The following is a 12,639-nucleotide window of genomic DNA, read 5'->3' on the forward strand; positions in this document are numbered from 1 at the left end:
CCCCCCCCCCCCCCCCCCCCCCCAGTGCACAAATTTTTGTGCACTGGGCCTCTAGTCTATATATATAAAAGCCTAAGCGATCATCCTATCGGTAGCTATGACATGCAATGACCACCAGGGTGCAGACACTCCGACCAGTAGCTATGACACACACTGATCACCAGGGGGCAGATGCTCAATGTGGGAGCTGCCAAGCTGCAGTGACTTGACAGCTGCGGTTCTCGGGTAACACACCCGGGACCAGAGAGGGTTGAGCCCGATTCCAGGGTGCGTCACCCAAGATCTGCCCTCTCGCAATCCAGGACCCTTTGGGGGTGTCAGAGAGCCGGTTTCAGCCCGATCCTTACAGGCCAAGCCAAGGGACCCCACCAGTGCACGAAACTGTGCATGGGGCCTCTAGTCTATATATATAAAAGCCTAAGTGACCGAATGACTGGTTGACGGGTTGATATGACGCGCACTGACCACCAGGGAGCAGATGCTCAATGCAGGAGCTGCCCCCTGGTGGTCAGTGCGCTCCCACAGCCAACTTCCCGCAGCTGGCCAACCTCCCGCGGTCCCTCCCCCTGGCCGGCCAACCTCCTGCGGCCCGATCTCCGGGCAGGCCGAGGGACCCCACCTGTGCATGAATTTGTGCACTGGGCCTCTAGTACAGAATAACATTGAATGTAAACTGTAATTGATCGGCCCCAAGCCAGCCAGGCTGAGGGACCCCACTTGTGCACAAATTTGTGCACCAGACCTCTAGTAGATTTATATTGTTTTAGAAGTCTGTTGATAGCCAATAGCATAGCCTTTGTGTTTTTGTTCGTTTGTTTTTTAAAGAATCCCATAGCCAAGGGGAGTGTCTTGGAAATTGATCACTAAAGGAAAAGTTAAGGAAGGTCAGGCTCTTCTGATAGCATGGGACTAATATATCTAATTGACTAGAGTGGTATATAGGGAGATGAGCAGAAAGAAAAGAGAGGGTAAATCCTACTTTAGTAGAGATAAGGAGTGAGAGGGATATAGGCCCTAAAGAGGAATCTTACCACTACTATGTGTTAGGGATCTGGAGGCTTCCTTTTCCCAACATAACTTGAATTACATAGATATCTCCAGGGAGACAAAGCACATTAATTTCCGGATGTTACTTTGTTTGACACTTGGTTTGCAGTGGTCTAAGAGCAGATTTTTGTTCACTCTTTTATCCTAACACATAAAGCCTGTAACATTTATCCCATTTTCCAAGTCAAAGTTTACAACTTCAGGGGCTTATGATTGTTTAGAAGTAAGTGTTCTCTGGATCTCTGTGCAACCTTTGCCATTTTTGGTCAAACTGTACTATAGGAATATATAGACAATTTCATGTTCTATGTGGCACCTCTAATTTTTCATTATAGCATTAGTCTTTATATCTCATTTGGGAATAGTGGTGGGTAGGAATTTATGTGTGTCTTTAAAATTTTACTTTTAAGAAAAGGAAACATTGCAGTAGAGTAATGTATAAGTCTAACTGTATTATTTACTAGCTTTTACTGATGATATAAATTGCGTTGCGTGAAGGGCGTGGGGGCGGCCCCCTTTCCGGCCGCACCCCAGCGCCAGGTTCCCCACGAATGTGCGTTGCGTGAAGGGTGATGATATAAATTGAATCTCAGATTGATTTAGTGATGCCTTTAGGTATAATCATTTGCATCAAAGAACTGAGAAAATTTAAGTTCAAATATTTTCTGGTATTAGCCATCTCTTTGAAGAGTTTAAAGAAAAATGGAGGGCTAAAACTGAAAATTACTTTTATTTGTCACTTATTAAGTCCTCTAAGTTGCATTTTAACATTTATGCATTTTGTATTCTATAGCAAAATACGAAGATCTCTATGCGTTCTCTTATAACCCCAAACAAAATGATTCTGAACGACTGCGAGGTTGGCAGCTTATTGACCTTGCTGAGGAATATAAGAGAATGGGCGTGCCAAATTCAAACTGGCAGTTGTCTGATGCTAACCGAGAATACAAGGTAACTTAGCAACCTTCTGGGGAAATTCAGAAAATGTTAGTACCAGAGAGTCAGAAAGTGTAATAGCAAGTTGTCTCTGTATTGCTGTGTGCTGTTCTTGCATTAGTAAGTTTTAAAGTTTTATAAAGATGGTTTTTAACCTCATGGTTATGTTTTGATTTTTACAGATTTGTGAAACTTATCCTAGAGAACTTTATGTTCCCCGAATAGCAAGCAAACCAATAATTGTCGGTAGTTCTAAGTTCCGGAGCAAGGGAAGATTTCCAGTTCTTTCCTACTATCATCAAAATAAGGAGGTAGGCAACTTTCCTTTTGATTTTACCAATGTAGTATAACCCCTTTCAGGTTTTAGTATCCAAAACAATGCTCACTTTTATATTAAGATGTCATTATTATAATATTGCTGATAGAGAAGTGCTGGCTTTTCACTTAATGACATTTTTTATATTTTAAAACAAAATTACCCTGAAATACAGAAACGTTCGTACTTGTCACCTATCTTTCACCTCCACCACCTCTATTCTTTCCTTCCTTTTAGTAGCGATTTGAAAATAATGGGATTAGGTAGATTCTCTTCCTTGCAAGTGGTTATCTTTTGATCCTGCTTGTATTGGGGGAAACCAAATAGTTTTGACAAACCAACTATTGAGAAAAGGGAGAGAATCAAGGATATTTCAGGCTCCCATTTAATAGTAAGCTCTTCAAATTGGAAGGATTTTGCAATATGAAGAGACAGAGGAGGCATCTTTATACTGAGATAGGGATTGACAATATAGTAAAACCTTTGTATCTTGTAACAGTAGGCCAGGAGGTACTGTATGTTGAATGCTTTATATGCATGAAATCCTCCTAGTAACTTGATAAAATAGGCTCTGCAAATTACCTATAACTTTCAAATGGGGGAACTGGTTCAGAAAGGATAAATCACTTTTCCTATATCTCACAACTGGTAAGTTGAGTATTTGGATGCCGTTTCTGACTACCAGTTTTTTGTAACCTGATTTTTTTCTCTCAGGAAGCTTTTAAACTCTTCCTTTTCTGCAGTGTTCTGAAATTTCACAGTTATGTGCCTTGGCTTGTTGTTTTAAATTCTATTTAGAAATTCAGGTCTCAGTTTTGGGAAGTTGCTTCTTTGTTTCTTTGGTAGCTTCCTCTCTTTTATTAACTTTCTTTTTACTTTTGTGAATATTACTTGACAAGTAGGCTTCCTAGCATAAACCTCCATTTTTCTTCATTTTCTCTCCAATCTTCTATGTCTTTCTATGCTTAGACATGTCCGTAAGTCTCACCACAAGATTCAGGGTAGTGGGGAAGATTTCCTGAACCTCACTCCAATCCAGTGCTTAGAACTGTGTTGTTGTTTTTTTTGCCATAATGTTTTAAAAAATGTATTTTTTTTATTGATTTCAGAGAGGAAGAGAGAGGGGGAGATAGAAACATTAATGGTGAGAGAGAATCACTGACCTGCTGGCCTCCTGCATCCCCCCCACTGGGGATCGAGCCTGCAACCTGGGCATGTGCCCTGACTGGGAATCAAACTGTGACTTTCTGGTTCATAGGTCGACGCTCAACCACTGAACAACACTGGCCGGGCTGCTGTGTTTTAAAAATCCAAGAACTGTTTCTTGTTTTCTGAACTTTCTAGATGATTTTCTGTTCTTGGATGTGATGAACTTACTTCTCTGAAGATGCTAAGGATTTTTTAAAAAGAATTCTTGTGCTCCCACATTAGTTATCTCTTTGTTTAGTTTTTTTTTTTCTGTTTATTTTGTGTGTTTTTTGTTAATTTGTTTTCGTATTTTTCAGATATCTGATTCTTGGCCTGCCTCTCATATTTAAGAGTGAGGTACTACAAAGCTGTTTAGAAGTTTGTATATGTGAATGTTCGTTATCTTTGGATTCTTCTTTCTCTTGCAATGTTTGTCCCAATGTGTGTGTGGTTTAGTCTGGATCCAAGTGTGGGAAGAGGGATGGGAAGACCTCACTTTTTGTTAATGCAGGCTTTGCTTAATCCTGTCTTTGGGGGATGCAGGGCTTCATCCCCAACTACAGCTGTTCCTACAGCCCAGAGTCTTCAGGTTAATCCTCTTCATAGAATAAACTTTTTCTTCAGGGTGAGGGAACATCTGGGATTGTTAACTAGATCATATATAGAAGTTCAGCCAGCTCTGTTGTTTTCCGTTTTACCTGCACTCAGGCTTTCAGAGGTACCAAATCCTTAGCCTGTCTGGGGTTTTGCTGTTCAAAATACCTGTTTCTTATTGACTCATAATGATTTAACATATTTCTTTGCTCCGGTAAATTGGTTATAATCAATTTGCATTCATTTCCCAATTTTTATTGACATTTCTACTCTATCTTTGCCTCTTTTCCCATTTTCTTTGACCTTTTGGTTTTATACATATTAAATTTCTTTATTAGAAATTCAAGGCGGGTTTTAGAAGGGAGCCATAGATAATAAGTAAAACTTTAAACAAAAGTTCCTAATCTACTTTTCATAACAAAATCATAGGGAGATAGGAGTAGTTATGGTTTTCGTTTGACACACCCATGTTTGAATATACATTTTTAGTTGGAAATCTGGGCTAAAAATAGACATTCAATGCCCAGCTTAACAAATCAGGAAGTAGGTCTGGAAAACATTTAATAAGACAATCCTCATTTTTTTTTTCTATTTTATCACAATTTTGTGAGTTTTTTTTAAAGACTTTAAACAACAGTAAACATCTAATCCAACGTTCACTATTTCTTATAGATATTTTTGCCCTCTTAGATTGACTGTATTTTAACCCAAATTTGATTTAAAACTCATTTTATATCTCTTTTTATATAGAGATTGCTGATTTCTAATTAGAGACCCAAAAACCTTTAGAAAGTAAAAGTTTGAATGTTGCTTGCTATTTAAAAAAATTCTGTTCTGAACTTATTGACTGATCTCTTACTTGAACTTGAGTTGAAAGTATTTTATAATCTAGGGCACAGAAGGCAAGTATGTTCAGTTAGGTAATAGAGATTTGACCAGGTGTTGCTTCTAAAGACCCAAGATATTTTTTTTTTTTTATCCAACTAGGTAAGGAGGCATTTAGGTTTCTTAGAATATTGGGAAAAATTAAGTAACACCAAGATGTTGAAATAATATTTAATTCAAATAAGATTTCAAAGTTAATGCCTTGTAATTGTCCTGCCAACTTTTAAACAGATAGTACATTTGATTTTAACTTTTTTTTTCCTTTTAAGCATTTTATAAGACATGTTTTAGATATCTTTGCATAATCTGTTTTCTGTCTTTTTAAAATTAGGCTGCCATTTGTCGATGCAGTCAACCACTGTCAGGATTCAGTGCCAGGTGTCTGGAAGATGAACATTTGCTTCAAGCCATTAGTAAAGCCAATCCAGCCAATCGCTATATGTATGTCGTGGATACCAGGCCTAAAGTATGTGCCTTGAATACAGTATAGTCTGTTAGTTCAATTATCTTTGTTACTTGAATTAATGAGAGTTGATTAATTTGTCCTCATTTAACATACTGGACTGAATCCTTGTTTTAAATTAACCAAGGGTAATGATACTAAGGAAATTAGTTTTTTAAAGGATACTAACTTAGGAGACTAATTTCCCAGTAACCCAGATGGTAATTTCTTAATTTCTGATATATATTTAGGAAAGCTGACTATTGATGGTGTAAAAGTATTATGTTACTGTGAAGAAATACTAAATAGTTTGTGTATTGTGAAAAATTAGCAATTCTATTAGAATTTCAATTGGCAAAACACTGTGTATTAATGGACCTTAATTTGAAATATGCAAGAAAATACGTAAAATGCATAGTGAGTTAACTTAGGAAACATTGAACTAGAGCATCATAAATAGTGAACAGGAAATAATTGTTCTGTTAGCCATCCATTGTGTAAGGTTAAATTTTTGTCAAATGTCACAATCCATTTTTTCTTTTTTTTATAAACACAGTTAAACAGCCAATTCATATAGGATCCTGAAACTAAAATAATTAAAATCTGCAATGGTAATAGCTAACATTACTTTTAATTTTTATTATAGCATCGCATGCAGAGCTGGTGGGCTACACAAAAGGACATTGGCAGAATTATAGTGAGGATTTCTTCAGAAATCTGGAATGATGAAAAAATAAGAGAAAGCGATGAGAAAAAGCGAGTGAGCCATATAGACCACAATTATAGACAGCCTTTTTGAAAGGAATGATAGCTGTTTTAGAAGTAATTCTCATCATTATGCAGTCTTACAAAAGATAATGAAGAAAACATATGATAAGATTAATTTGAGTAAATTAGGAGTATTAAAAATTAGAAACTGATACTTTGGTAATATTTTATTTTGTTAAAAGGAAAAGACTTTCTTAGAAGTCAAGAGTGTTGGTGATACCTCTTATAAGAAAAATTTTACTTTACTTCCTTGTATAATCTGGGTGGATTAATTGGTTAGAACATTTTTAGGGTGCTATTAGATAAAAAAGATGATTGTAATATAAGACTTTTTGAATATAAGGTCTGAGGGCAGTTTGTTTCTTAGGACCTAATATGTCTTAATTGTATAACTGACTTCTACAGAGAAAATATATCTTTCTTTGATTGTTTTGTTTGACCAGTTAAACTCAAGTAGTAATAATGTGGAACATTTTAAATATCTAATCATTAACCTTAGTAATCATAGGTGCTGAGTAACCAGTGAGTCAGTAAATATAATTTAACTGTACTTGTTACCAACCTCAATCCAATGAATGATAAGCTACTATTTCTTCCTAAAATGTAGGTTCTGTTTCATCCAAGTACATAAGAATATTTAGTAAATTGTAATAATATGCTATATGAAATCCTACTCTCAAAGAATTAAATATGGCAAATCTTAAGTGAACCTCTGATAGCATCGATCTACACACCCAAGGTCATGGGGCTACTGGCAGTCTGTTTCTCCATAAAGGACCAATTTTTTTGGAACCATTTCTTAGAGCTGTATCAAGCTAATGGATTATATGCATTTTATATAGTGTGTGGGCCTCCATCAGTCTCTAATATAGAGGACCCAAAATAATCTCATGTATATTTCAGATCTGAATTTTAGGATCCCTGTGGCTTTGTGAATGATAAAGTGCTGTAGGCTTGTTCTGAATTGAATCTCATAGGCTCATTCTGAAAAATAAAAACTATCCAGCTCTGCTTCTCTCTGAATCATTTAGGATTCAGATAGGAGATCTTTCTAGTTTTAGATTTTGAAATATTTATGAACACCTAAAAACCTAAGTGAATTAGTTTTATGAATTATTTGTGGGGAACTTCTTGTTTGACCTTTCAATTATATAGCAATCACATTGTTTCTTTATAGTATTCCTTCATTGCTGTTATTAACATGTGAGACTTTTACTTATTTTTTATATGTTTTTATTGGAGAGAGGGAGGGAGAGAGAGAAAGATCAATGTGAGAGAAAGACATCGATCGATTGCCTCCCATACACCCTGTCCCAGGATCCAACCTGCATTACAGGCATGTGCCCTGACTAGGAATCGAACTGGCAACCTTTTGGTGCACAGGATGACACTCAATGAACTGAGCCACACAGGCCAGGGCGAGAGTTTTGCTTATTAAAAAATGGTAGTATATTTAGTTGTGGTGAATTCCTTTAAATTGTCTGCTAGCTAAAATATAGTTTATTTAGTGTTTTCATGATATTTTCATAAGTTATAAGATAAAAGCAATTTGTCTCTAAATTTCTAAAATTTAAATTTTTAGCTGAATGCAATAGCCAACAGAGCAGCTGGAAAAGGTTATGAAAATGAAGACAACTATTCTAATATTAGATTTCAGTTTGTTGGAATTGAAAATATTCATGTCATGCGGTCCAGCCTTCAGAAGTTATTGGAAGGTATGATTATTGCTTACCTTCTAGTCAGCCTTGTTCCATAGAAATATGCTAGTCAAACATTAAAAATGTTAAATTATGTACTTTGAAATTTTCTAGTAGTCACATTTAAAAAAGTAATAAGAAACAGTTGAAATTAATTTTAATATATTTAACCTAATATATTAAAGACATGTTAAACATGTAATCAGTATAAAAAATTTGTGATGATTTACTTTACATTTTTTGCCTTTAAGTCTTTGACAATATATACTTTCAGTACATCTCAGTTTGGACTACCTACATTTCAGGTATTCAATAGTCATTTTGGGTAGTAGCTACTGTATTAGATAGTACAATGCTAATGGTTTTTATAAAAAACTAGAGGCCCGATGCACGAAATTTGTGTACGGGGCGGGGGGGTCTTTCAGCCGGGCCTGCACCCTCTCCAATCCAGGAACTCTTGGGGGATGTTCGACTGCCGGCAGTCGGACATCCCCCTCGCAATCCGGGACCACTGGCTCCTAACCGCTAGCCTGCCTGCCTATTGGATCGTCCCAACCTCTGCCTGCCAACCTGATCGCCCCCTAACTGCTCCCCTGCCGGCCTGATCGCCCACTCAACTGCTCCCTTGCTGGCCTGATTGCCCCCTAATTGCCCTCCCCTGTCAGCCTGATCGCCCCCTAACTGCCCTCCCCTGCTGGCCTGATCGCCCCCTAACTGCTCCCCTGCCGGCTTGATTGCCCCCTAACTGCTCCCCTACCGGCCTGATTGCCCCCTTACTGCCCTCCCCTGCCAGCCTGATCGCCCCCTAACCCTGACCGCCCCCTAACTGCCCTCCCCTGCTGGCCTGATCACCCCTTAACTGCCCTCCCCCGCTGACTTGATCGCCCCCTAACTGCCCTTCCCTACCGGCCTGATAGCTCCTAACGGCCTCTGCCTCGGCCCCCGCCACCGTGGCTTTGTCCGGAAGATGTCTGGTCTAATTAGCATATTACCCTTTTATTAGTATAGATTACTATTGATAGATATTCTTGATGAATCAATGCAATTTAGACTAATTTATGATAATGTTCCATTTAAATATTACGATATCTTTCTACTCATGGAATAGAATTTAAAAAATTAAAATATCAGACTTTTTAATTAAACACTGCAAAATATGAAAAATGAAATAGGAGTGCTTTTTATTTTATTTTATTGATTTTTTACAGAGAGGAAGGGAGAGGGATAGAGAGTTAGAAACGTCGATGAGAGAGAAACATCGATCAGCTGCCTCCTGCATACCCCCTACTGGGGATGTGCCTGCAACCAAGGTACATGCCCTTGACCGGAATTGAACCTGGGACCCTTCAGTCCGCAGACTGATGCTCTATCCACTGAGCCAAACCGGTTAGGGCAGGAGTGCTTTTTTTAACCACAAGGAATGACAGCAAAATGTAACAAAGAATCTGTCGTTGAATTTCTGATAGCATCTTTTCATTTATAAAGAGTCTTGCCTATTTATTTTGTCCTCTTCCCCAATTTACTCACCTAGAGATAATCTTGAATAGGAGAAGAGGAGGCTAGCCTATTCTAATTGAAATGTTTTTCCCCCCCCTTTTCAGTTAATGGTACCAAAGGGCTTTCTGTCAATGATTTCTACTCTGGTTTGGAGAGCTCAGGATGGCTTCGCCATATCAAAGCTGTCATGGACGCTGCAATCTTCTTAGCCAAAGTAACTCTTCGTTGCTTATATTTGATTTTGGGGTTTATAGTGGTTGGGAAGGAATGGATTTATTATGTTGAGTGCTGGTATCTTTTCCAGTCAGATAATTTTTATTTTGCTTTACCTTTTTAATGAGGTTCATTTAATTTGAGCTTTAAAAATGCCATGTAACACTTCATGTATGGGCTTAAAAACATTTCAAACACTTTAAATAGCATGTTTGTCTTTGTTTTTGTTTATATGCTTTGTGTTTTATCTTGTTTTTGAGAAATTATGTTGTGATAGCATTATCATTGCAGTGCTAGCTCTTCTTTATAATGCAACTAGAGGCCTGGTGCACGGATTTGTGCACAGTGAAAGGAAATTAATTAGAAGAAATATTTTAGAGGACGGGGAGGGACTGCGGGAGGGCTCCAGGGTGTGTCCAGCCCATCTTGCCCAGTCCATCTTGTCCAGTCCCGATTGGCCGGACCCCAGCAGCAAGCTAACCTACCGGTCAGAGCATCTGCCCCCTGGTGGTCAGTGCGCATCATAGCGACTGGTTAAATGGTCGAATGAATGGTTGGACACTTAGCATATTAGGCTTTTATTATATAGGATACTTAATGGTTTTTGAGTAAGTAGAACTTACTGATTGACTTAAATGTATCCTGCTAGAATCTAAGTATGTGATCTTTCTTTTCAGGCAATAATGGTGGAAAATGCAAGTGTGTTGGTTCATTGTTCTGATGGCTGGGATAGAACTTCCCAGGTTTGTTCCCTTGGCTCTCTTTTATTGGATTCCTACTACAGAACAGTCAAAGGATTCATGGTAAGGAGTTATAGTAAACCCTTGATTTTGCTGACCTCAACTTAATGGACTTCTGATTTAACGGACAAAATTTCTGGTCTGAAAGTCATATGAAAATTAACACCCTGTTAATTTTAAAAAGCTTTTAACCAAGATTTACTTATAATCAAATTAACAAGTTATTTTTTTGTTATTAATTCACTGTATTTAACAAATTTTAGCGAATAAGCCATATGTTGGAAAAAACACTAGTAATTTTGTCAACATTAGTAAATATTACATATCTACAGCTATAGTCTACATATTTAAATCCAAGAATCACTGCTTATAAACAATGTTTGGGGAATGACTAGCACATGATCTCACAGCATTGCCTGTAGTACTTGGTTCTGTTGTTGAGTGGCGTGACTTTCTACAGCAGTTTTAACATGTGCCAGCTGAAGTTCCCATGTGCACTAAACCACGCCCCAGCCGTGTGCATTTGTTTACTCTTGGTGACTGGTGAATGCACGCATTTACTAAATTTATTCAGTATAAACTTAAAATTACAGTAATACACATAGAAAACCTTTCTGTGAAATTAAACTTTTCATACCTCCTTAATATTAATTATACAAATGTGTCTGTATAAGTAAAAACAGGTAAACTAATTTTTCAACTTCTTTTAACACACATTTGGAAAACCTACTTTATTATATAACAGACTTTCTGTTTTAATAGATACTCCCTCACTTGAATTAGCCTGTTATATTGAGGTTTTCCTGTATTTGGCTAGACCAGTGGTCTTCCCATAAGAGACATTGGGTAATGTTAGGAGACAGTTTTGATTGTTACAACTAACAGAAAGGGTTAGCTGGTGGAACCCCAGGATGCTACTAAATATCATATTGTACAGGACAGCCCTAAAACAAAGTTATCTGGCCCAATGTACTGATGTTGAGAAATCTGGAGTTAGACTGATTTTCATTTGTGCCACCTCTTTGACAAAAAGTTTTAGATATAAACGTTTTTTTCTAAAACTAGTGGCTTGGTGCATGAAATTCATGCACATGAAAAGGGAATTAATTGGAGGAAATATTTTAATTTTGCTATTTGCCCTTTCTCTATAATAGAAGTTTCAGAGATGAAAGAAAATTAGTAAAACGTATATGAAAATCTCCCTCCTGTCAGAGTCTGGGGCGCGCCGTGGGACCCAGAGTCAAGTGTCCGTCCACCTGCGCGCACCTCGAAATAGCGTGAGACCCAGGACTGGCCAGCCCCACCCCCATCAAGCCCCACAGGGCGGGGGGCACAGCCTCCAGTCCCCCAGCCCGGCGCCAGGTGGGGAGTGTAGCCTCAGGTCCCCTGTCAAGCTCCGCTGGGCGAGGGGCGCAGCCTCAGGTCCCCTGGCTTGTCCTCAGGTCCCCCGGCACAAGGGCGTGAGGGCGTGGTGACCATTTGCATATTAGCTCTTTATTATATAGGATGTTACAATAGAAATATTCAGTATTTTCCCCTCATATTTATCTAATAAATGTGAGTAATGTAGTAAAACAAGGAAATAAGGATACTTAAAAATTATATTCTAGAACAGGGGTGGGCAACCCCTGGCGCGTGTGCCAAACATGGCACGCCAGTAACTTTTGCTGGCACGCAAAACCCTCTCTTATAATCTTCCATTTACAATTTTTTTCTTAATATCGACTTCTTTATTTTTCAGATAAATTCAGTGTAGGTGCATCTTAGATAAATAAATAATTTTACATAGCAAGTTATCTTAAAGACCATAGACATGGATTGACGAGAGAGAGGAAGAGCAATTTCTATGCTTCTGCCTTAACTCTCCCTCCCTTCCTAGATCCAACCAGTGTTTTGGTTTCATCCACATACGCTTGTGAATCTTTGTTCTCAGTGATGAATTTTGTTAAGTCTCGTAATAGGAGTAGCCTGACAGATGAAAGTAGTAGCTCGTGCATATCTCTGAAGGTCACGAAATATAAACCTGATGTAAAATCTCTGTCATCAGTGATGCAGCAGCAAAAGTCCCACTGATAATATCAAACGGAGTCATAAAGTTTTCTGTCGGACTATCAGTGTACATGTATACATTAAAAAATAAATGTATTTTTCATCATCATATACTGTGTTTTTGTCGCTCGAATGAATTTTATTATTTCTTCAAGGTTCTTCACATACATACACCTTAAGAGATATCAAGTAGGTATAACATGTTCTCAAAAACTTAGGGTTGGCACGCAGAAGAATTTTGAGTCAGAGATTTTGCTGGTTTTGGCA

General features: G+C 38.0%; 1 protein-coding gene across 1 annotated transcript in view; it reads left to right on the forward strand.

Annotated features, from left to right (window-relative positions):
• The window catches only part of MTMR6 (myotubularin related protein 6), a 40,622-nt gene that overhangs the window by 13,049 nt on the left and 14,934 nt on the right, over nucleotides 1-12,639 (forward strand). Inside the window, exons 4-10 of the mRNA XM_014539398.1 lie at nucleotides 1,841-1,998; nucleotides 2,166-2,294; nucleotides 5,298-5,432; nucleotides 7,759-7,891; nucleotides 8,125-8,178; nucleotides 9,475-9,584; nucleotides 10,261-10,386. Of these exons, the coding sequence (XP_014394884.1) occupies nucleotides 1,841-1,998; nucleotides 2,166-2,294; nucleotides 5,298-5,432; nucleotides 7,759-7,891; nucleotides 8,125-8,178; nucleotides 9,475-9,584; nucleotides 10,261-10,386 (845 nt within the window). The remainder of the gene's footprint in view (nucleotides 1-1,840; nucleotides 1,999-2,165; nucleotides 2,295-5,297; nucleotides 5,433-7,758; nucleotides 7,892-8,124; nucleotides 8,179-9,474; nucleotides 9,585-10,260; nucleotides 10,387-12,639) is intronic.

This window comes from Myotis brandtii, unplaced genomic scaffold, assembly GCF_000412655.1.
Source record: "Myotis brandtii unplaced genomic scaffold, ASM41265v1 scaffold216, whole genome shotgun sequence".
NCBI classification, from domain to species: Eukaryota; Metazoa; Chordata; class Mammalia; order Chiroptera; family Vespertilionidae; genus Myotis; species Myotis brandtii.